Source organism: Bufo gargarizans, chromosome 1 (assembly GCF_014858855.1).
Source record: "Bufo gargarizans isolate SCDJY-AF-19 chromosome 1, ASM1485885v1, whole genome shotgun sequence".
Taxonomy (NCBI): domain Eukaryota; kingdom Metazoa; phylum Chordata; class Amphibia; order Anura; family Bufonidae; genus Bufo; species Bufo gargarizans.
The window spans coordinates 573,529,269-573,554,895 of record NC_058080.1 but is presented as its reverse complement, the minus strand read 5'-3'; the positions used below and the strand labels follow the sequence as shown (position 1 = coordinate 573,554,895).

The 25,627-nt window shown below is 44.0% G+C and overlaps 1 protein-coding gene across 1 annotated transcript in view; it reads left to right on the top strand.

Annotated features, from left to right (window-relative positions):
* The window catches only part of HIP1R (huntingtin interacting protein 1 related), a 163,564-nt gene that overhangs the window by 72,600 nt on the left and 65,337 nt on the right, over positions 1-25,627 (top strand). Inside the window, exons 7-15 of the mRNA XM_044275716.1 lie at positions 1,701-1,762; positions 2,939-3,079; positions 4,015-4,072; positions 7,597-7,672; positions 8,890-9,033; positions 20,082-20,143; positions 20,228-20,300; positions 23,532-23,715; positions 25,487-25,575. Of these exons, the coding sequence (XP_044131651.1) occupies positions 1,701-1,762; positions 2,939-3,079; positions 4,015-4,072; positions 7,597-7,672; positions 8,890-9,033; positions 20,082-20,143; positions 20,228-20,300; positions 23,532-23,715; positions 25,487-25,575 (889 nt within the window). The remainder of the gene's footprint in view (positions 1-1,700; positions 1,763-2,938; positions 3,080-4,014; positions 4,073-7,596; positions 7,673-8,889; positions 9,034-20,081; positions 20,144-20,227; positions 20,301-23,531; positions 23,716-25,486; positions 25,576-25,627) is intronic.

The window sequence follows — 25,627 nt, the reverse complement described above, 5'->3', positions numbered from 1 at the left end:
CCACTCTTAAAGAACTGCTAGTCATATAGTTGACCCTTCTACCAAGTTCTAATTATTCTATAGCCTCCCCTCCACAGCAGTATCTGAACCTGACTATAGCTTGGGAGCTGCATGCAGGAGGCCTGAGAGCCACTGGTAGGGGGACACATAGCCTTAGAAATTAGATGCAAGAGGCTTGCCATACATGAGAAATAGCTTTTTTGTGTATACTCTCCCTGTTCTCTGGCTGTGGGCCTGTTCACAACTGTATCTTCCTTTATGTAACTTTGTGACAAACAGGAATTATTAAAATAACAAAAAAAAAAATCAAAACTAACATTTGCATCTAAAACTCACATCCAAGCAGAGCTTTACATATAAAAACTATGCAAGAATAATATATTGACGTGTGCAAAGCTCATTTATATCTCAAGTGCATATGTCAGCAAGGGTTCGTGCCCCTAAAACACTGAAACAGAGGCCATGCAATATTTGGCTGTTGTCCACCTTGCATTAAAATACGTAGGAACAGTGTAAAATTTAGAAATGTATTAATGCTTGTGTGTTTGGTGTGACTTATTTGGCGCTGTGATCCCTACGCCAAGTCATGGCGTCAGTAAACGGATTAATTAAGCACAGAGGCATGAATGGATAAGCAAGTGCTCGTCTTCACTCCTTTTCTAGTAAAAAAAGACCACCCTCCCCCCAAATATGTGGCAGTCCCAGAGCAAGTATGCTGTCTGCCTGATGTAGGGAGAGGGATTGATAACATGCACAGAAATCCATGTTACCACCACCCCCCCCATCCGCAGGGGCATGTACAGTTACACAGGGATAGATAAAGCTCTGTCTCTTCTTTATTCCTGCAACCTGTCTGCACGTCCCCCTCTACTCTAGGCTGGCTGAAATCTGTCAGCTGAAGGGGGGGGTGGCGGGATTTCCTTTGTCAGGGCATGTTTTAGGTTGTGTAGCAGGTACAGATATGAGCCAGGTCTTGCTTTAAAGCAGCAGTCTAAGATGTCCAGCTGCTCTACATCGGGAGATACAGCCTTTAGAAATCAGGTCAAGAGTCAAAGCTGCATTTAGGCCTCATGCACACGACAGTATTTTGTTTCCGTGTCCGATCCGTTGAAGGATGCAGACCCATTCATTTCAATGGGTTTGCAAAAAATACGGACAGCACATCGTGTGCTGTCCGCATCAGTATGTCCGTTCTGTTGCTCCGCAAAAAAAATAGTGCACGTCCTATTTTTTTTCTCTAGTTTGCGGACAAGGATAGTCATTACAATGGATCCGCAAAAAAAAATAACGGATCTGCCCAAAAAAATGGATGCCATGGAACGTCATCAGTTTTTTTTTTTTGGTTTTGTTTTGTTTTGTTTTTTAGCGGATCCGCAATTTGCGGACCGCAAAACACATACGGTCGTGTGCATGTAGCCTTATTTGTAACCCTCGCTCCCACCCCTTTCTAAGGCAGTATCTCCTGATGTATCGGTGGTAACACTGGTCTGCTTTTAAAGTTTAGATTGATATTGATATCTGCTATAGCTGCTACAGCATGTGATCCAGCCATTAGTAGCAAAGACTAAAATACTTACTTGGCAAGGGAAAGCATTTAGAATGGGTAACATGGATTTGGTTTGTTAATATCCATGACAATAGACACACACAATACTTGGTGGATATTTTATTTATTTGGTGTTAAATTCTTTGTGTTTTAGATTCCAACTTACAGTGGAAATGTTTGATTATATGGACTGTGAACTGAAGCTTGCGGAGACTGGTAAGTAAAGTAAATGATGTGTTCAGTAGAAAAGCCAAATTATATTTGCCACATGAATATATAGAGAATAATAAAATTAGGCTACTTTCACATTAGCGTTTTTTGCGGATCCGTCATGGATCTGCAAAAACGCTTCCGTTACAATAATACAACCGCATGCATCCGCATGAATGGATCCAGTTGTATTATGTCTTCTTTAGCCATGACTGATCCGTCTTAAACACCATTGAAAGTCAGTCTGGGACGGATCCGTTTTCTATTGTGTCAGAGAAAACTGATCCGTCCCCATTGACTTACATTGTGTGTCTTGCTCCTCACCACATCGCGGACAGAAAAACGCTGCAAGCAGTAACCAAATGGAACAGAATGCATTTTGTTGCACTCCATTTCGTTCAGTTCAGTTTTGTCCCCATTGACAACGAATGGGGACAAAACTGAAGCGTTTTCGTCCGCTATTGAGATCCTATGACTGATCTCAATAGCGAAATTGAAAACGCAGATGTGAAAGTAGCCTTACTCGCAATTTGCTGTAGACTCTTGTTAACCATTGCTTTTTACCCTTTTTGTCTTTACTAAGCAATTATAATGTTTCTTCCTTACAAAATGTGTTTGATTTATATAAAAGTAATATTAGATGGGCCGATTTACTGGTACAGTCTAAGATTTGGACAATGCAAACTAGAAATTCTCAAGAAGTTGAGATTTTTCCTTACCATAAAGCCACACCTTCTTGTTGGGGCGAGCCAAAAGTCAGACAATAGCTGTACTGTGCTATCTCCCGCTCTTCCATGGAAATGAGCGGAGCCGCTGTGCGCTATTCGAACCAGCCGCTTCGTCCACTTCAAGGGGTGGGGGCTCCACAGGGTTCAGGGCCCCTCTTCTCATGATCGGTAGGGGTCTCAACGGTAGGACCTCCACCAGTCTGATAGTTATCCTCTATCCTGTGGATAGGGGTTACATTTTTATAACCAGAACACCCCTTTAAAAACTGTATTACTGTATTAGAACCTTCCAGAACCCTGATGATTGGACTTGGACAAGTGCTGCTGTCTTTTTGTGTTCTATATAGATATTTATATGTTATGTTCTCATACCAACTATAAGACACTTTCCGTTGTGTATAACCTTTTGGCTCTATTCAGCACTGACTGAATTAATGATGGTTTTAATGTTCAGTTTCTAGGCAGCTTAACAGTGCCATCGCTGTGTCCCAGATGGCTGCAGGACAGTGTAAACTCGCTCCTCTTATTCAGGTCATTCAGGACTGCAGTCATCTCTATCACTACACTGTAAAGTTGATGTTTAAACTACATTCCTGTAAGTTTGTTTTACCTTTTTCATGTCTGTTACCATTTTTTGTCGAATTTGTATTTTTATTTTTTTCCAGAAATAAAGGCAGACAACTAAAATATTACTGCAAGTGTTAACTATCTAGAGCTATAGAACAGGGGGTTAATTTCTGTTTACATTTGTGCTCAATTTTTTTCAGTGAATTTCTGTCTATCTTTTCATTTTTTGTTTTTGTATTAGTCATTTTATTGGCCATTTGATGTTAGTAAAGCAATCCATTGTCTTGTGTGGTTTAACAGCAGCAGGAGAGTTGAGCCCGATTCACACGGTCCATGGTTCTGTGTTTTTAGCATGGATGCATAATCTATTTAGTCCGTCACTCCTAATAGGGCTCGTGCACGCGGTCGTTTCCGTATTATGGCCCTCAAACAGCGGGTCTGCAATACACGGGCATCGGCCGTGTGCACCCCGCATCACGGATGCGGACCCATCTGGGAGATGCGGAACAGAGGCACGGATCGGAAGCCCACAGAAGCACTACGGAGTGCTTCCGTGGGTTTTCTGTCCGTGCCTCCGCACCGCAAAAAAGTAGTGCACGCACTTTTTTGCGGTGCAGTTTGATGTGGATCGCGGACCCCATTCTACTGATCGTGTGCATGAGCCCTTAGTCTATGGGTCCGTGAAAACCATGGATGCCATCCGTTTTGCATCAGTGTTTCATGGATCATTAGGAAGAGATGCTTTAAAAATAATTTTTCAGCTGTGCAGGGTCAGTGAAACACGGAAAGAAAAAATAAACGACACAGATCCTTCACAGCCAGCTTCATGGATACATCGCCGACCACCTTCTCACAGATTTGAGGAGGGACACGGACGTGTGAATGCGGCATTAGGATGTAAAATAAAGCACAACTGTTTTCTGCATGATACAAGCAATAAAATCGCTGTGTATTCTGTTGTAGGTCTGCCTCCTGATACACTCCAGGGACATAGAGACAGATTTCATGAACAGTTCCACAGGTGATCCTGACATTCCAATAATCAAGAATTGCACTGATATCTCCTATCAATCATCTTGTAGAGTTTTTATTTTTTTATTTTTTTTCTGCTGTCTGTACTGGTACACTTTTAAAAACTGTACCTCCAGTCAAAATTGAAATCTTTCCAGGCCTGGTGTATATCTTGTGGCAGGACATGAACCTCAGCTCCTAAACAGTGGTCATGGTGCCACACATTCCCCTCTTGCTCCTCCTGCTCTCATTGCCTGTTCCTCTGCAGAAATCCCCTCTCGCTGTTCTCGGTTACTGTCACTCAATGCTCAGCAGCTCTCCCTGCTACTTCTCAGTAAGGCCAAGTTCACATGCAGACGACGTTTTTACCACTACTGATGGTGCAAAATCTGTAGGTAGCTCTTGGCATGAGGGGACCTGAAGCAGCAGGGCTTCTGAGGGCGATCTGCACCTTCCATCTGCATCTGCTCTGCTACTGCAGCATGCGGAGTATAATTCCTGTATACTTTCTTTGTATTCCTCATGCTGCAGAGCCAATGCAAGTAGTAGGTGCAGATCACTCTAAGGAGTGCTGCTGCACCTTTTTGTGCTTTGCGTTTAGGTACCCTTTAACCTCTGAAAATATTAGATACTGGGCAAAGGTAGGTCTGTGTCCCCTCCCAAGGAGCCCAGATCACAAGTAATGGTACTTTCTTGTTGACTTTTATCAGAAACATACAGTGCTGTTCTGTATGTGTAATAAAAGATGTGTGTGGCTGCTGTCTATTTTGTAGGGAATATAGTGGATTTCATCCAGCACTGAAATAAACTGTAAAACAGGATAACTAGGTCCATTTGAAACCGTTGTTAACCAATCTTATTTTACTTACTGGGGCACACGTTCTAGAAGAAGTTGTAAATTATTATGCTGTGTTCAGTCTGAAAACAATCCAGCACTCCATATAGAATAAAACTTGACATTTAATTTCAGCACATTAAAAACAGCAACCACAATGTCCAAAAATCAGATACATTAAAATGTTAATTTAAGGGTACTTTCACACTTGCATTGTTTGATTCCGGCAGGCAGTTCCATTGCAGTCTGAAAAATGCCTGATCAGTCAGAAAAATGCATTGCAATACCGGAACTGTTTTTTTCCGATAGCATCAGGCAAAACGGATCCGGTATTTTTCCACATTTTTAAAGGTCTGCACATGCGCAGACCGGAATAGCGGATCCGTCAATGCGGCAATTTGAATGCTGTATCCGACACTAATACATTCCTATGGGAAAAGTGTTCCGTTTTTTTGGGCCAGAGATAAAACCGCAGCATGCTGCGATATTATCTCCGTCCTGAAAAGTCAAAAAGACTGAACTGAAGACCTCCTGATGCATCCTGAAGGGATTACATACTCTCCATTCAGAATGCATTAGGATAAAACTGATCAGTTATTTTCTGGTATAGAGCCCCTAGGACGGAACTCTAAGCCAGAAAAGAAAACCGCTAGTGTGAAAGTACCCTTACTGATCCTCCTGGATAGGTCAGCAGCATCTGATTGGTAGACCCCACGATCAGCTGTTTGAGAGCACTGTGCTCTTGTGAGCACTGTGGCCTTCTCGCTGCCTACTTTAGGCCAGTGAAGTCATGACCATTGGTCACTTGGCCTAGACTCGGCTCAGCTCAGCCCCATTCAAGTTAATATTTAGTGGGATTTATTTTTACACCGTTCACTGTGTGTTGTAAATAAAATAACTTAATACAATTATGATGATTACAATTTATATTTTTCCTATGCTGCAGACTGTCTACCCCCCACTGCCCCTTCTCCTTACAGCCAGCTGAATTGGGGTGGGGGGGCTGCCTTAACACCTAATACCTCGGGCTGGGTAGAGATAAAGCTGTTCGAAATCGAGTCGGGGTTAAAAGCAACTAAAAGTGAAAACGGATATCGCTCCCGTCAGCTTTCAAACAAGACCAGGCCCATATCTAGCTTCTACCCAGCCTGAGATATGATGCTTTAAAGCAGAACTCCCCCCAACGCTCACCTTCTCCCTGAAAGTGATGCGCTCCGCTGCGATAAGCCAGCTCATAGCCAGGAAGAAGGAGACTCTCCCTGAGAAACCCAGCCATCTCCTCCTCCCTGTAACAATGGTATGGATTAGCATACAGGGCGAGAAATAGAAGATCCTCCAAATAGCCAGAGTACCTATGTCAATGGAAAGACACTGCTATAATGGCCAGCTTATGGTATAAAGTGACTCTGTATCTGCTGTTACCCAACATATGTTATTTTTCCATGCGACACCACAGATTAAACTCAAGACATGATTAGTGTCTCTCAAATAACCTGGACATCTGATAACTGGTAATTATCTACCCATTCACACAGCCCTTTATTTAAGGCCTCCTGCACATAAATGTTTTATTTATTTTTTTCCTGTTTACGGGCCGTATTTGCGTTTAGTATACGGTTCCTATACAGAACCATTAATTTTAATGGTTCCCCAAAAAAAGTTATATATTCCGTTTCTGTTTTTCCGTTCCGTTTGAAAGATAGAACATGTCCTATTATTGCCCGCAAATCTTGTTCCGTGGCTCCATTCAAGTCAATGGGTCTGCAAAAAAAGCGGAACACTTATGGAATGTACTCCGTATGTCTTCCGTATCCGTTCCGTTTTTGTGGAACCATCTTTTGGAAATTTTATGCCCAGTCCAATTTTTTTCTATGTAATTACTGTATACGCCAAACGGAAGCACAACGGAAACAAAAAAACGGAACAATGGATCTGTAAAAAACTGACCGCAAAACACTGAAAAAGCCATACGGTAGTGTGCAGGAGGCCTAAGGAACCATGATGGGCCTCATAGGTGGCCGGAATTCTTGTTACTAAACAACATTAAGGGCTAAACCCTTATCCGAAGTGGGATCATTGGATAATTTTACCTAAGTCACTGTATCTTTTAACATATTGTCACTGCGTTTTAATATACAAGCGAATGTCAGTCAAAACTACTGCCCCAGCCTGCAGCTCTAAACGTCAGAGCCTGTACAGATTGACATTCCTTTAGAGATAAGCTTGATGTCTTCCACTTATTTACATTTCGGATTCTTGATAAAATACGTAGAAATGTATTTAAATCTTCATAAAATCCATAATACAAAACCGGAGCCCCACAGTCAGGTTTACAAGAGTGCAAACACAGTGATGAGCTTACCATTGTATTGTTTTTTTGCCCTATCCCAAGAGGCAGTCTAGACCTTTTTTAAATAATGACATCGTATCTGCCATTACTAATGTAATAATTTAAGAAACTTCCAGATGCTTATCTAATAGCAAACAGCATTGAGGGTTGTAATTAATCGAACATTGATGTTGTATAATTGGTCTGAGAAATATTGAACTTGATGGACCCTGTCTTCTACCTATGTAACTATATGGACATAAAACATTATTAGCATACTTGTTAGCATAATTGTTCTTTATGTTGCTACACATATGATATTGCAGCAAATTCACTGATTTTATTTTTTTTGTTTCCGTCCCATCCTCAGCCTTAAAAATTTCTTCAAACGTGCATCTGATATGCTGTATTTCAAGCGGCTTATTCAGGTTCCCCGTCTTCCTGATGTAAGTTTGATGCATATTACAGCACTTGGCTATCCTTGGCAGTGTCATACAGTTTGAATTGATTGGTAGTGTGCAGGCTCAAACGCTAATCTATTCAGATGGGAACTTAGAGCTCACTTTCTTCTGATCGGTGTTCCAGTGATCAGAACCCCCCTTCCCCTTACTGTCTGTCACATGGACCGGAGAACCCTTAAAAGCTGGTGTCCCACAGTTTTTCTGGAATTCTTAAGAGGTTTTACAGTTATTGGTGGCTGACATTTTTTAGGCAAAAAACACAATCTCCAAATGTTGCATGAAAGATTATGGGGAAATACTAAACACAGGACAAACAAGCTATCCTGGCTGTCCCCTGGTATTGGCCCTTTAAACCCTATACAGGGATCTGGTCTTCACTGCAGATGAGCCACCAGATTGCTACCTCTTGGAATAGTCCTGGTGTAGTTATGATCTGACCCATAGGAGCCTCAGACATCGGTGCAAAGCACCGAAGAAGCAGACAATACATGTAGTGAGGTGACAGACTGGGATCAGGGCCAGCAGCGATCGTGCATATCTGTAAAACAGTCTGTGGTCTGGACAGGCAGAGTTTAAGCGTATCCGAAGTCAAGACAGTGAAGGATCAAGGTCAGTAAACAGGCAGAGTTTATACACAGGCAGACAGAAAAAGCACACATTCACTTGGTCTAGCAAATACTAGACTACCTAAGCTCAATAAAGCAATAGGAGAGGTTAACCCCTGCAGTCCTACACATAAGTTTTACTGAATACTAGCCCCAATACACATGAGTTGAGTGGGGCGATGCCTGCACCCGCCTGGGATAGTGGGGCGGCAGCGGACATGGTTCACCAGCATAACACTCTGTATTACCATATAGAGCACCAAAAGGTACTGGTGGTCACAATTAAAGAAAGGGGGTGCGTATTTTTGGGTCAATGCAGTTCACCTGCCCCCATACTCTGGGAATTGAGTTTTTTGGGCATTTTGCTGTAGACTTCTCTACTGAGTAAATAAATACCCCAAAATTTAAAAATAAACAAAAAATTTAAATGCATGTAAAAATTAGAGTTTACAGGCTATAAAAAGGTGAAACAAGACTGGTGTTGCAGTCTTTATTATTATAGAACATCTCTACATGTCAAAAGCCTTTCCAGTTCATATACAAAACAGTTTTTACCTCTTCTTATAAATGAAATTTTCTTTGTCTGCATTTTAACAGAATCCACCTAACTTTTTAAGAGCATCAGCCTTGGATGAACATGTTAAACCTGTGGTAGTCATGGCAAATGAGACTCCAGAAGAAGAGGAGCCGCAAACTGAGTCTCTGATTGAAATTAACAACAGCCAGCCAGTGGAGCAGCAGGTGAATACCGTTTTATTATATGCCCTTATTGGGGTTTATTACAGTGTTGCAGTTTTAGGGTACGACCACACAGTTTGGTCATGTTGCTGTCATCCTGTTTTAAAGGCAAATGGGAAATTTTAAATTGCTTTGCGTCACTGTGGTTGTGGTAATGTATGGAGCGGGCTGCTGCAGTATTAGCTGTATCATACAGCGATCCTGCCGAACCCAGTCAGTTAACCCCTCAGGTGCTGTGATTAACTTTGATGGTGGCACCTGTGAGGTAAGGCAGAGGGATGTGGCTCCCTCTACCTTCTGAAGGGAGCCTCATCAGTGAAATCGTGGCTGAAGCCTTCCAGGCCTGCCCTAGTAAGCTCCCTGCTGCTGTGTGCACAAAGCACAGCGCAACAGCGAGCATGTGAAAATCCTATTCACCTTTAATAGATCTCTATTAGGGTGAATAGGACAAGGGATCAAAAGATCCCAGCTTCTAGCAACCTAAAGGGGCTAATTGTTAATAAAAAGTAAAAAAACAAACATATATTAAAAGTTTAAATCACCCCCCCTATTTTACATATCTAACATATCTAATATAAAGCGGAGTGTATGTATGTATGTCCGCTAAACGAATCTGCACTGTCGCATTTACAATTGCTAAATTTGGCATACAGGTACATTAGGTGTCCGGAAAGGTTTTGGACCGGGTCTCAGCTCTCTAGCACGTACCGTTCCTGAGATATTCTCCCCAAAAAATGCAAATATGGCACCATTACATGACCTACATTAGCCAAAAGAAGCCCGCCGGTCTTTCTCCTCATATCCCAACTGCCATACACACGGTCACATGACCCTTATCTGCCAATAGAAGCTCGCAGGCCCTTAGTCTCCACATACACACATATATATATATATATATATATATATATATATATATATATATATATATATATATATATATATATATATATATATATATATATTTTTTTAACAAATCTCTTTTTATTAAGATTTTACGAGTTACATATATAATGACATTAAGAACAATGATGTTATGTAATCTTCACAATGTCCTACCGCATAGCAATCAAACACAGGGGGAAGAAGGGCAGGGATATAGGGAGGGGAGTGGTGGTTGAAAGCACAAAGATTGCGAATACTGGGTGTATGGACATCTTCAGCTAAATGTTCTGCATAGAACATACTTTAAATCTTGTAAGATTAAGTATACAATCAAAAGAATGAAGTATAGATGTCCACCCAGGTATACATTCAATGGAACATGCCCAAGCATATCTCCTGTATAGGTCGATATGCCCAACCACCATCCGGAGTTGGGGTGGTAAACAATAGACAGTAACAGTTAAGTGTCAAACGGCCATGGACAATTCTTCCTTCAGAACTTAAGGGCAAAGATCAAGAGGAATTGAAGCTGAGTGGTTGAAGTACCATATTGATTACTTCAGTAAGAACGTCAGTTTCCCTAGTCATCTCCTAATCCTGAGACGGTTTATTACCTGTTAAGAGAAAACCTAGAGTGTATATATTACCAGTCTCTCAGTGAGACCCATAATTTCTCATTGAGGATGACTGAATATTTTCCAGGGTTTGCACAGGTGGGTATATTTAGAGTGTGTTCTCTTTGCCCAGCTTGCCAGTTCCTCCATTAAGCATAACTGGTCGACTTTTTCGTACCATTGCTCTAGTGTGGGAGGGTCAGTGTTCAACCAACAAAGTGGGATTAGCAGTCTAACTGCCTGAATAAGAAGGGTTGGCAAGTCTGACTGTGTAGGTTGCCAGCTTGTGGAAGGTAGCCATAGTAGGACTGACTGAGGTAAAAGCTTGATGGAAGATTTACAGATCTCATTGGTCTTCTGTTCACCTTGACTCCAGTAGGAGCGCAAAAGAGGGCAAGACCACATAATATGGCCCAAGGTGCCTTTATATGTTTTACATCTCCAACACGTGTCTGAGTCTGCAAGTCCCATTTTAAATAGTTTACTCGGATCATTGTACCAATGTGTCATGGTTTTGTATGCTCTTGCATCTTTAAAAAAAAAAAAAAAAATAATATATATATATATATATATATATATATATATATATATATATATATATATTTTTTTTTTTTAAATCAAATCATTTTTATTGATTTTTTCCAACAGAGTTTTAACGATCGTTTTTTTATGTAGTGCCGCCATAAAACTCAAATAATGCGATGAAATCACTCCTTTTGTATCCTCGTGAGAGGCCGTAAGGTTGATAATCAAATGTTTGTCAATGGGTACTATTTTTCTCTTACGGTCTTGCGTCTGTATGGAGTGTCGTACTTGAAGGTAGACATAAAATAAGGACTTAGGCAGTCCAAACTCTTGATGTAGCTTATTAAATTCCTTAAGGGAGTTATTCTCAAACAGCTGACATAACTGGTTAAGACCGTAGGTGCCCCAAATTTTTGCATTGGTTACTGTGTTCGATTCTTTATACAGATAATTAGGCCAGATTGGGGTGGATTGTGTATATCCTTGAATCCCTACGATCTCCTTAGCTTTCCACCAAACTGCACGTATAGTATGCAATATCCCATATTGCACTCTCTTGTCATAGAAAGTGCCACCCTCTAATGCTGCCATTATACACTTATTTTTGACAAGATGTTGCACAATCCACCCAGCTGTGTTCCTCTTATTCTCCTCTCCCCAACCTTTAAGGTGTTGCATTTGGGCTGCCAAATAATACATCCATGGGTCTGGAACGCTCAGCCCCCCCTTGAGTTTTAGCTCTGCACAGAGTGGTAAGCTTTATGCAAGGTATTCTCTTTTTCCAGACAAGGTCTCTAAATATTGCATTGATGGTATAAAATATTCTCAGAGGGATCCAGGACGGGGCATTATGCAACATGTTACAGGAGTTGTGGCATAAGAATCATTTTCAACAAGTTGGTGCGACCAATAAGTGATAAAGGGAGTTTGATCCACACCTGAACTTTCTGCCTAAACTGGTCCAGGAGCGGTAATAAATTGAGGCGGACAAAGTCCTGAGAGTTCGTTAATAAGAATGCTCTTGACGCATCTTGAAAAACCGTGAGACTTTTGGTGGATTTGTCTGGTTTCTTGTGTGGAAAAAGACCTGTCAAGGTCTCGCTCCCATTCTCGGATATAAGCAGGTGTAATTATCTCAGAGGCGGAGTTTAATGATTTGTAAAGGAATGAAATAATATGTCTCGGAAGATTTTCGCCTTATGCTAGTTTCTCAAACCATGATGGGGTTGGAATGGTATCATATTTGTTGGCTAGTAGTTTGCGTGAGCTCTTCAATTCCTGTCTGGCTAGGAAATTGCCCTTCTCAATAGCTTGAGTGCATATGAGGGGTATTTCCTTATGGCCGTTTTAGTTGTATAGGTTTGTATTATGTCTGTAGATCAGGTAATACAAAACCTCCCTCCGCCTGGCTCTTCATAAGTTTATCATATGCTAATCTCTGTTTTTTGCCCTTCCAGAGGAAGGCTGTAAAGCTATTTCTGACCTGTTTGAAGAATACTTGTGGGAGATGTATGGGAACCATCTGAAGTAAATATGTTAATTTCTCGCCCAGTTTCCTTGGGGGACACAGAAGACCTTGGGTATAGCTCATCTCCCTAGGAGGCGTGACACTAAGTTTAAACTGTTAAGCCCCTCCTCCACAGCTATACCCTCAGCCTGGAGAGAGAGACTGCCAGTTTTTTGCTTAGTGTCCAAGGAGGCAAGACACTCCCTGCTCTGCAGGGCTGTTTTCTCCTTGTTTAAATTTAGATTTTTACTTTTTTTTCTTTTCTTTTTGTTCCAGATCATCCGGGACAACAGACGCACTAGACCTCTCTGTTTTTCCCGGGGTCGAGCTGCGCCAGTGCCGGTCACCCGTACTGCTGCCTCCCCCACAGAAGGCAAGGTGGACCAGGGCAGCCCAGCTCACCTGCATCCCGCCAGCGCAAGGGTCGCCCGCACGCCAAGTCCCTCTTCCAGCGCCCTGCCACTACGGTGCCAGTAGCTGAAGGGGCGACCCTGCTGGAACGGACCGAGGGTGAAGACGTCTGTGGAGGCTTCGCGGCCTGCTGGGCTGCACCATCCAGTGCTCCTTCCCGGGCCCTGACTCTTCCGGGCCGCGGGCTGGCACCCGCGGCCTGCATTGCATGTGCGAGCTATGCTCCAACTAGGCCCGGCCGACCATCGGCCCGGTTGGCCGGACGCCGCAAATTTGGGCCCAGGCATCGCGGCCTGCTGGGCCGCACCTCCACGCTCCTCTCGGGTCCCTGATTCTTCCAGCCGCGGGGTGGGCTCCCGCAGCCAGCATTGCTAGAGCTGTGCTCCAACAGGCCCCGGCCGGCCGTCGGTGCATTCCGGCCGGCCGGGCGCTGCATAGTTTGTTCAGGCTTCGCGGCCTGCTGGCACAATACCGGCGCTCGGGGTGGGCACCCGCGACCGGTACGGGGGCTCCCGCGGCCGGCTTAGGTCCGGCCGGTACTTTAAATACTTGCGGCCCGGTCAGCCGGGCAACGCTAAAATTTAGGCCCCGGCTTCACGGCCTACTAGGCCGCAAAATTCAGGCCTCTGGGAGGGGGGGGGGGGGGCGGGAACTCTCCAAGCGCGAATTCTTCCCGCCTGGAGGTTCCCCCACCCCCGGGGGTTCCCCCTCCCAGGTGTTTTTCTTGCCCTCTCCTGGGATACGGCGCTGGCCAAGTGCATGCAGATTTTATTTTAATTTTATTTTTTCTGGCCATGATTCGTCGCCCACCTTAGTTCTGGTGGCTGCAGGTGCATGACCCTCCTTCCGGTGGCTGCAGGTGCATTTCCCCGGTTACGGTGCTGGCCATGTGCACGTTCCCCTTCCATAGGCGGAACACTGGATTCTCTGCCGGCCATGTGCATGAAACCTTCCATAGGCGGAAAACTGCACTCTCACCGGATACGGTGCCGGCCGTGTGCGTGAACCCCTTTCATAGGAGGTACACTGCACTCTCACTGGATCCGTTGCAGGCCATATGCATGACACCCCCCCCCCCTTCCCTTCCGTGGGCGGTGTGCCGCACTCTCGCTGGATTCGCTGCCGGCCATGGACATGTCTCCTTTCCTCAGGCGACATACGTACACTCTCACTGACGGTGTTTGTTCTCTTGCCAGTACGTTGCTGGCCATGTACATGGCCCCATCCATGGCGGCATTCTCTCTGGATGCGATGCTGGCCATGTGCATGACCCCCATTTCTGGGCGGAATACTGCGCTCACTGGATGCGTTGCCGGTCCTGAGCATGCCCTCTAACTTGGGTGGAATGCTTGCACTCCCATTGGATACGGTGCTGGTCTTGTGCATGGCCACCCCTTATTCCATGGGCGGCATTTTGCACGCTCACGCGATCCTTGGCTGTCCTTGTTTATGTTGTGCTGGACTGGTACAAGTCCCCCTTCATTGGCGGAGTGGTGCACTCACGAAATTCGGTGTTGGGTGGATTTTTGCACAATCACTTAATGATAGTAACCCTGTGCATGCTCCCTTTCACTAAGTGGACCTTCCTGCGTTCTGCTGGATATGTGCGGCCATGGGCATGGCCCCCTTCTGGGCGGAATATGGTATGTCCTGCTTTCCGAAGTAGGTACTGGCCTTAGCATCCTCCCCTTTTTTGGGCAGGCCTCTGCACTCTTGCCGACTGCAGTGTTGCCAGGTACATTTCCCCCCTTTTTCTGTGCGGACTGTTTGCGTTCCATCGCATGCCGTACTAGTCTTGTGCATGGCTACCTTTCAGGTTGCAATTTGCACTTCTGTTGTCACGGTTGGACTCTGGCTGATCCTTCGCTGAGTGACTATTTTTTGCAGTGAGCGGACTTTCTTGTGCGCTCTGTCCATTGTTTGGGCCGTGTATGCCTTCTCCTTCCATAGGTGAGTTGGCCTTCTCACTGCTTACGGGGCTACTCGTACGTATGCCTCCCTCTCTCCTGAGATATACTTTTTTCTCTTGAGATACGATGCTTGCATCAAGCCTTGCACTATTCTCTAAAGAACTCATTCGGTCCACCTGTGTGAGCCTAAGGTGGTGTTCAACAAACAGCAGATGAATGCCCAATGTGTTCAAAGGTATATACCTTATATATAGGTAGACGGGCTCTACTTGTTCGCTACAGCACCGAGCTGGGTGGTACTCATTCCTCTCGTTGGCCTTTCCGCCCGGGGTGTGTTCGTGGTTCCTGGATATGTACCCATTCGTCCTCCCGCGGCATTGTTCCCCTGCGCTAGTGGTCACATGGTCGAGAGTGCTGTCTGCAGCGCCCCTCGGATTCTACGTTGGCTCTGGCGGGACTACAGTTCCCTCGCCTACTACCATTTCCTCCCCTTCGGATGCGGTGTGGTATGAGTCCTTCTGGTTGGCACCCTCTGCGCTTCAGTCTGATCTGTTATCAGGTTCGGGACGCTCTTTTCGGGAAGGTCACCCAACTTCTCTTGGGTGCTCGCTTACCCAGGTCCGGTGGACCTCCACCTTGGTGCGAGACGGTGTACCGGGCGTCTCGGTGTAGCGGGGTTTTTTGCTCTTGAGCTGTCCTGTGGCTTCCCTGTTGGCCACCCCTCCTTCGGTTGGAGGGTGTTCTGCCGGCCTCTGGCTCGACTGCCTTTTCTCGCCGGCTCTGTTTGGCTCCTGCTCAGTACAGATCACTCTGATGTGGCTTTTGTGTGTCGGCCACGCTTCAGAGGCTGTTCTTTCACTGCCCTCCCCTCTGGGGAGAGCATGGTTGTTCCTGTGGATGGTTCCGGTGTTCCTTTTGGCCTCGTACTGTCTCCCTTGTTCACACTGGCTGTACTAGCTGTGTGCCTATTTACCGGGTCTGCCTGCGTTCTGTCCTCCCGTTGGGTGCAGATTGCGTTTTTTCCATTCTGGGAATGGTTCTACTAGGGACTTACCGTCTCGGTAACTTAGGTGGACTACCATTCGGGCAAGATTGCCCTTAGATCTCCCACACCGGGTCTGTAGAACGTCTTCCTGTGGTGACTACATCGGCATGGACTTTAGCCTGTTTTGTCCTGGCATCTGGTGGTTGCTGGGCGGAGCCTTCGGTTCCTTCCGTCTGTCCTTCTGCTCCCCCACTCCGGGTGGATGCGGGGCGACGTTGCTCGGGGGCCGACGGGACCAGTTTTGCCGACCCTTCTGCCGTGTTACTGGTCTGCGCCTGATCTCATTGGGTTTTCACCCGCTTGCCTAGGCGACCCTAGCGGGCTCGCTGGTTTCGCTCCTGGCCGTGCTTTCGTCCAGGATCTGTTGTAGGACTTGGGGTTGTTACCTGGGGTTCTGTGGGAAGCTGGGCGTTTCCCCCACTCTGCCTTTCTCTCTCCATGGTTCTGTCTTTCTCCAGTCCGACCTGGTCCTGGGACCCTGTTGCTTGGAGTGTCAGGTGTCGGCGCTGTCCTTCCTTTCAGTGTTCCCCGGCCCTCTGGGCCTGTCAAGACCTTCTTCCATGGAGCGGCTCTTGGGTTCCCTTTGTACTGCCCTCCGGTACCGCCCTGGGATCTACATGCTGGGTTCTTGGCGCTCCTGTCTTTCCTTTGGAGCCGTTACAGTAGTTCTCTCTACTCCTTCTGTCCTGTGCGGTTGTTTCCGTAGCCATTGTGGCTCTGAGGGGTGCCTGAGTGGCGGCCCTTCTTGTTCCGAGCCTTATTTCTTTCCCCAGGACAGGGCTGTTCTCCATCCCGTCTCTTCCTTCCTTCTGAAGGTGGTGTTTGTCTTTCAGTTCAGCGAGGCATTCGTCCTACCATTCTCGCCCCGGGAACGGACGCTTCAGCGTTTGGGCGTTGTTTGGGCCATGAATTTTTCCTTGGAGATCTCCGAATCTTGTCGATGTTCGGTCTCTTGTGTTTCCGGAAGGTCCGCGCAAAGGGTTGCGGCCTCCAGGGTGGCTTTTCTCCGCTTTCTCGGAGTGGCTGTTGCTGTGGTTACCGCACTAAGGGCAGGTTTCTGCTTTTGGTGTCACTGTTCGTTTCACCAGAGCAGTCGGTGCCCCCTGGGCCGGAGGCATTGGGTTTCGGCCATGCATTTGTGCAAGGCGGTCACTGATCTTCCTTTCACATCTTACCGAGTTCTACAGGGTGCATACTCGGGCTTCGGCGGATGCTGTCTTGGGCCGCCTGGTCTGCAGGTGGCGGTTTTCTTGATGCCTTCGGGTGCCTCGCCTTGGTACTGTGGTCCCTCCCCTCTTGGACTGCTATTGAACGTCCCAAGGTCTTCTGTGTCCCCCAAGGAAACTGGGCGAGAAAACGAGATTTTTGTATAACTTACCAGTAAAATCTCTTTCTCGCTCTTTCCTTGGGGGACACAGCACCCACCCATTCTTTGTTTTTCTCTGCACGGTTTCCGAGTTTGTTTTACCCGTTGGGTAGTTGGCTTGTTGGTTCCACTTGTTGGGCTTTGCCTTTTCTCACTACTTGGACACGCAACTGGCAGTCTCTCTCTCCAGGCTGAGGGTATAGCTGTGGAGGAGGGGCTTAACAGTTTAAACTTAGTGTCACGCCTCCTAGGGAGATGAGCTATACCCAAGGTCTTCTGTGTCCCCCAAGGAAAGAGCGAGAAAGAGATTTTACTGGTAAGTTATACAAAAATCTCGTTTTTGGTACAATGTAAGTCTGAAGTAAGTTTTTCAGCCCTATCCAGGACACCCATGGTATAGATAAAGACTGTAATTGAGTCTTCTTCAGGAGCGGGAGATAATTAGATCTATATAAGCTCACAGGGTTATTGGTGAGTACAATTAAGTTTACTTGCCACTAAGTATGGCAATAAGTTTAGGTTCCATTTAAAGAGAAAGGATGCTTTAAGCAAATTAATTGCTACAGGTGCCAGGGAGAGTCCCGTGGCTTCCGACTTGGGTTACTTAATCTTAAATTTAGATGGCTATCTAAATGGACTAAAGATTTGTGGGAATGCTTGTTTGGGGTTCGTGATAAGCAGGAGGAGATCGTCCGCAAACGCTGCACATTTATGCTCTATTTTGTCTACCGTCAAACCCTTAATGAGAGGTAATCTCAAAGCCTGTAGCAAGGTCTCCATGACTAATATGAATAAGGAGGGGAAAAAGGGGGCACCCTTGATGGGTTCCATTTCTAATGTGAAAAGGCCTCGATAGAGAACCGTTCACTCTCACCCTTGCACTTGGTAAGTGGTATAACGACATAACTGCTTGAATGAATGCTTTGGGAAAACCAAATCTGTACATCGTGCGCTGCATATACAGCCAATCCACTCTATCGACTGCTTTTTTAGCGTCGGTACCCAGAAGCACTAGAGGAAGTGCTTTTTTTCTTTGCCCAAGTGATGGCATTGATAAGTCTGCAAGACTGAAGATTCCCCTCTCTGTCCAACACAAACCCCAACTGCTCTTGGTGAATAAGTTTGGGGATAAAAGCATTAAGTCAGTATGCCAACAATTTAGCCCATTTTTGAACATCTAAGTTGAGTAATGAGATGGGTCTATAAGTACAACATTCTGTACTATCCTTGCCTTCTTTGGGTGTTAAGGTAATGGTAGCCTCTAATGCTTGTCTTGGCAGGGATTCTCCCTTAACCAAGGCCTGACACCAGCTAGTTACATGGGGCGCTAATACTGGCCCCGGGGCTTTGCCTATAGGCAGGCTCTTGATTCTTGCAACCTCTTCTTCTGTGATAGGTGCTAGGATTGGTGAAACCTCTCCTTCCCCCAATTTCGGTAGATTTAGATTGTTCCAGGTGTGACAGAATAATATTATCTAAATTATATAAATTTGTGTAATAGGAGCTAAATTATTTTGCAATATCTTTCGCCGAGGAAACAATTAATCCTCTAGATGTTTTAATCTCAGAGATATGCAGTGTTTCAACCCTCTTCTTGATAAGATAGGTCATCAACTTGTTTCCCCTATCCCTGTGCATATATTGTTTAAATTTGGTATGGTTTGGCGCATTTTAGATTGAGGAGGTCAGTTAGCTGTCTAATCAAAAAAAAGGAAAAAACTAAAAATGATAAATAAAAAAAACTGCAGACCTGCAACGCAGGGAGGTCTGCCTCTTACAGACCCTAAGCTAAAACTGATTTAGCTTGGTCCCTGTAGGAAGGTTATAGCTAAAGGGGAGGAGCTGACACTTTGTGTGCTTAGTGTCCGCCTCCTAGCGGCAACAGCTATGCCCATGGTCAAGCCCGTGTCCCCCCAATGATACGGATAAGAATAGCTCCCGGTATACACTTTGTAAAGGCACATTTACATGCGCCGACTGAACATTCATTTATCAGGAAGAAACCTTTCCTTACCAATAAGTGACTTTTCGTCAGTGGAGGTAAAGAGTTGCATTTACATGCATTAGTCACCTATACTGTATGGGGACAAGGGATAGCTGCTGCCATCAGGACTTCACCCTTTTAAGGCTTTTTCAGGCTGTCATAATGTTATTAACATAAAGCTTTATGCTGTTACCTATACTAAAGTTATGTGTGATCTTTAGGGCAAAAACATATGTTAAACATTGCATGCTTTGATATTTATTGGACCTCTAGAAAATTACAGAAACTTAAGTATATGTTTTGGGCAAAATTTATAAATAAAAAATAATAATAATAATAATTTGGTGTGCAAGCTACCTAAGAATTTTAAAGAGGACCTGTCACCACTCCTGACATGCTTGTTTTAATAGCTTCATGCATTCCCTATGTAATAACAATTCTGGAGCATCTGTTCTTATGACTGTTGACTCGCTCTATCCAGTCAGTGCTAGACTGTGCAGGTATACACCCCTGCCTGGCACTTACTAGATAGTGAGTCTGTGCAGGTACACACCCCCCCCCAACAAACTACTTACCACCCTCTGTGCCCTTACTGCAGACTGCTAGCAATTCATTCATAACTTCTAGATGAAATAATAAAGGCATGGCACAACATACAGACATAAGAACAGATGCTTCAGAATTATTACATGGGGAAATGCATGAAGCTATTAAAACAGACATGTCAGGAGTGGTGACAGGTCCTCTTTTTAAGAAAATATGTCAGTAGATATTCTTTATTGAGTACAATTGTTCACTTTTCTTTAGGTTGTAGAAGATATCTTCCAACAAACTTTTGGTCCTCCAAATGGTGTGGTGATTGATGACAGGTAGATATTGTTTTATTAACACCTTTTAGGCACTCTTTTAAAACATCATGGCGGCAGAACTGACTCATTTATTGTTGTTTTAAGGGATCTTCAAATTGAAAATCTGAAAAAAGAAATAGACATGCTGCGTTCAGAATTAGAGAAAATAAAACTCGAGGTTTGTATTTGGATATCAGTGGCTGTGATTTAGAAAATGAAAATTTATAAAAAGTTATCTATACAGTTAGGTCTGTATGGGGTTGTTAAGTGTGATTGAATCAGGTTATTGATTTTTGTTGCAGGTAGAGAAAACACTAGGTGACCATACACATTAGATGAACGCCAGCCAAAGCAGAATTTCACAGTATCTAATGTGCATGGGGATCTCCTCCCCCTTTCCCCATAACAAATATTGGGGGGGCAGTGTGAAGTGACATGTTGGATTTCATTATGCCCCGATCCTTTTATTCTCATGGGAGATAAGCTGCTGTCTCACCTCAGCCATTGGTGAGACCCGCTCTTATCTCCAGAATGGGACCCCCAAAGTGAAAGAGGAGCAATTGGGCATACACGGCCACCCTCCATTGATTTCTGTGGGAGTTCCGAAAATAGCAGGGTACTTGGTTGGCTATTTCTGGGACTCCCATAGAGGTGAATGGAGCTGGGACCGTCCTCTCCAGACATTTCTATGGGACTTCCAAAATTTAGCTTTGAACTCCCATAGAAATGAATGGCGAGCACGCTGCATATGTGTGGTGTGTGCTTTTTCAAATCGAGGCCCTGCTTTTTAGATAGATACAGCAATTAGTTGAGGAGCCAACCCGGAAGGAGGCCATTTTAGATTTAGTATTCACAAATTGAAATTTGGTATCTGATATTACTGTAGTGGAAAGCTTGAGATCTAGTGATCACCACTCAGTGTGGTTTACTATAAGTACAGTGACTGAGTCACACCACACAAAAACAAACGTTTTAGATTTTAGAAAAAACGGACCCTTCTAAAATTAGATTAGAGGTATAAGAGTCCCTATCAGATTGGAACAGTTTCAATGGAGTCCAGGAGAAATGGGACTAAAGTGGCACTATTGAAGGCAACAGGTAATTGCATTAGGCTAGTCAGTAGAAGCCAAAAAAGGAAGAGACCGCTGTGGTACTAAGCAGAAGTGGCCAAAATCATTAAAAACTAAAAGATAGCATTTAGTAATTATAATAATAATAATAAATAAAATAAAAAGAGGATGAAAGGGAAATTTATAAGATTAGGCAGAGAGAGGCCAAACAAGTTATAAGAGCTTCTAAAGCGCAGGCAGAAGAGAAATTAGCTCAGTCAGGGGAAAAAGGCGATAAGGCATTTTTTCTGATACATAAATGAAACTAAAACAAGGAATTGCCAAATTAAAAATAAAAGGAAGGTATATGGAAGAAGATAAAGAACTAGCTGACTGCCTCAATGAATACTTCTGTTCAGTTTTTACAAAGGAATGAAGGAAAAGGACCTCAGTTGGGTAGGAAGACTAATTAATCTTTTAATGCATGTGTCTTTACCGAGGAAGAGGTTCTAAGTCAGCTGTCTAAAATGAATACAAATAAGTCACAGGGGCATGATGGGATACACCCAAAGCTATTAAAAGAGCTTAGCGGTGAACTAGCAAAACCATTAACAGATTTATTTAACCAATCACTGGTAACAGGAGTCGTCCCAAAAGATTGGAAATTACCAAATGTTGTGCCCATTCACAAGAAAGGTAGTAGGGAGGAATCTGGCAACTATAGGCCAGTAAGCCTGACATCAATAGTGGGGAAATTAATGGAAACCATACTTAAGGAGAGGATTGTAGAACATCTAAAATCCCATGGATTGAAAGATGAAAAACAGCATGGGGTTACTTCAGGGAGATCATGTCAAACTAATCTTATTGATTTTTATTTTTGATTGGGTGACTAGAATAACACACAGCGGAGGTGCAGTAGACATCGCTTATCTAGACTTTAGTAAGGCTTTTGATACTGTCCCACATAGAAGGCTTATCAATAAATTGCAGTCTTTGAGCTTGGACTACCATATTGTTGAATGGTTTAGACAGTGGCTGAGGGACAACAGAGGGTTGTAGTCAATGGAGTATATTCAGACCATGGTCTTGTTACCAGTGGGGTACCTCAGGGATCTGTTCTGGGACCCATATTGTTTAATATCTTTCAGCGAAATTGCAGAAGGCCTCGATGGTAAGGTGTGTCTTTTTGCTGATGACACAAAGATTTGTAACAGGGTTGATGTTCCTGGAAGGATACACCAAATGGAAAAGGATTTAGGAAAACTAGAGGAATGGTCAAAAATCTGGCAACTAAAGTTTAATGTTGATAAGTGCAAGATAATGCACCTGGGGCGTAAAAACCCAAGAGCAGAATATAAAATCAGTGATACAGTCCTAACCTCGGTATCTGAGGAAAGGGATTTAGGGATCATTATTTCAGAAGACTTAAAGGTAGGCAGACAATGTCACAGAGCAGCAGGAAATGCTAGCAGAATGCTTGGGTGTATAGCAAGAGGAATTACCAGTAGAAAGAGGGAGGTGCTCATGCCGCTCTACAGAGCACTAGTGAGACCTCATTTGGAGTATTGTGCTCAGTACTGGAGACCATATCTCCAGAAGGATATTGATACTTTGGAGAGAGTTCAGAGAAGAGCTACTAAACTGGTACATGGATTGCAGGATAAAACTTACCAGGAAAGATTAAAGGACCTTAACTTGTATAGCTTGGAAGAAAGACGAGACAGAGGGGATATGATAGAAACTTTTAAATACTTAAAGAGAAACCCCTGTGCATTTACTATTTGATTGACACCTGGCATGTTAATCTTTAAAAAAAAAACAAGTTTAAAAAAAAAAAAATACATAAAGGGAATCAACAAGGTAAAAGAGGAGAGAATATTTAAAAGAAAAACTGCTACAAGAGGACATACTTTTAAACCTTTGCCCCTCTAATTTAAAAGTAATATCAGGAAGTATTACTTTACTGAGAGAGCAGTGGATGCATGGAATAGCCTTCCTGCAGAAGTGGTAGCTGCAAATACAGTGAAGGAGTTTAAGCATGCATGGGCTAGGCATAAGGCCATCCTTCATATAAGATAGGGCCAGGGGATATCCATAGTATTCAGTATATTGGGCAGACTAGATGGGCCAAATGGTTCTTATCTGCTAACGCACTCCATTTCTATGTCACACCTCTAGGACCTGCTCCTATTTGACATTGGCGGCATATCCTAGTAATATGTCTGAGGAGACAGCATCTTTAAACATAGAATATTAAATTATCCTTTTTCATAATGGACAGCTTCTAATTCAATTTCCTAAATTACTTATTGGCATATATGATCTGTAGTAACGTGTTTTGAATATCCTTGTGAAAGGCTCAGAAGTACATCATGCAACTGAAGGGCCAGATTAACACTTTAGAAGCAGAGGTGGAGGAACAGCGCAAACAGAAGCAGAAAGCCCTGGTGGACAATGAGCAACTCCGGGACGAGCTGGAACGGTTACGGAAACAGCAGCAGGACAGTGAAAAAAAGGAAGGAGTCTTTGTGGAAATTGAAAGTATGTCTTGTTAGATTTATAATTTAGAAAGCGAAATGAATGGTTGATTTGTTGGAGCGAATTGTGACGCCTCCAAGCCTGTTTCCGAAAAGCGTAGACAAACAAAGACGTTTAAAGGCTATGTTCACCTTTGGGATGATATTGCCTTGTACTCCTTTTTAAACTAAAAATATTTTTTTAAATTGGTCTTTATTAAAAATATGGAGTTCCTTTTTTCTGTACAGAGCAAAGATGCTGTAGTAGCACCCTTTGGATTTTCTGTCTTTTACGTCAGACCAGAAGCTAACAGACTCCTTAACTCTGCTCTCTGACCTCCTAAACACTCATGATTTAAGCCACATTCTTATCAGTAAGATAAGAACTGAGCTATAAGTGTTGATGACCTCTCAGTATTTTAGAGAGAAGGTTTATAAGATGACCTGCACAAAGTTAAAGTATCAGTCACACAGCTAGAAAAACAGTTAAAGGGAGTCATGGCTCTGTAGCACACCTATACAGGATTGTAACGGTACCTTTGTTCTTTTCTTTAGACTTGCACCAGCAGGCAAAACGAAGTTTAATTCATATGCAAATAAGCAATAGCAAGTTCAGTGTGTAGGTGCCCAGGCTGCTCTGCCTTCTTTTCACTTTACTCCTCCCCAGTCTCTGCCTTTGCCCTATCGATGAGGCAGGAGACTTGGAGGGCGGGCAAAGGAAGCGGCTGGGGAGGAGTAAAGTGAGAAGAAGGCAGAGCAGCCTGGGCACTTACACACTGAACGCCGCCCCTGGGCACTTGCGAGTGCTCATTTGCATATGAATTAAACTTCGTTTTTCCTGCTGGTGCAAGTCTAAGGAAAAGAACAAAGGTAACGTTACAATCCTGTATAGGTGTGCTACAGAGCAATGTAAGCACTGTATATGGCCATATGGAGGTGAGACTCCCTTTAACCCTTTGTGACAGAACGGCTCAATATTTTTAATAAAGGCCAATTGAAAAATCTATATTTTTAGCCAAAAATTTGTAATTGCCTCGAAAGGTGTTCATAGCCATTAATTATACCAAAGGTTTTTAATAATGTCTCCCACGGGGCTGAACTTGACAAGCAGATGCAAGTTATTTCAAGGTTTGCAAACAGTTATTATTAAAGTGGATGTCCAGTACAGTGTTTCTATATTGGTGGCCTGTCTCGATGGAGAAATAATGCAAAGGTCAGGTTCTACGTTTTTTTTTGTTTTTTTTTATCCACACGTGGTTTTAGCTTCAAAACTACATCTGAAAACCTGATCAAGATGTATTTGCTGGTATCATCAGGTAGTGTGAAAACAATAAGAAGAAAGGTTACCCATTTATATTAGGGCTCATGCACACGGCCGTGTTTGACAGTCGTTAGCGGTCCGTGGAACCACGGGCTGGATTCCTGCTGAGAGCAGGAGAGCATGGCGTCATTGGTTGCTATGACGCCGTGCGCTCCCTGCTGCCGCCGCAATACAGTGATACACTGGTATGATCTATCTATACCAGTGTATCACTGTATTGCGGCGGCATCAGGGAGCGCACGGCATCATAGCAACCAATGACGCCGTGCGCTCCTGCTCTCAGCAGGAATCCAGCCCGTGGTTCCATGGACCGCTCACGGCTGTCAAACACGTCCGTGTGCATTCGGCCTTCGACTAAAACTTGTTACCAATGTTGGGCAGATGTTTCTGGAGATTATATTGCATTGATGTGGTATAAGTGCTATGGAGATGACAGTGTACACTAGACTTAATTTTTTTCTTCTTCTACTTTCAGAAAAAGTTCAGGCGACAGAACTGCGGTACAATAAACTGAAGGAAAAACACAATGAGCTCATCAATGTTCATGCTGGACTTCTGAGAAAGGTAATTTATTCCAATATGTCTTTAAAGGGACCTGTCACCAGGATTTTGTGTA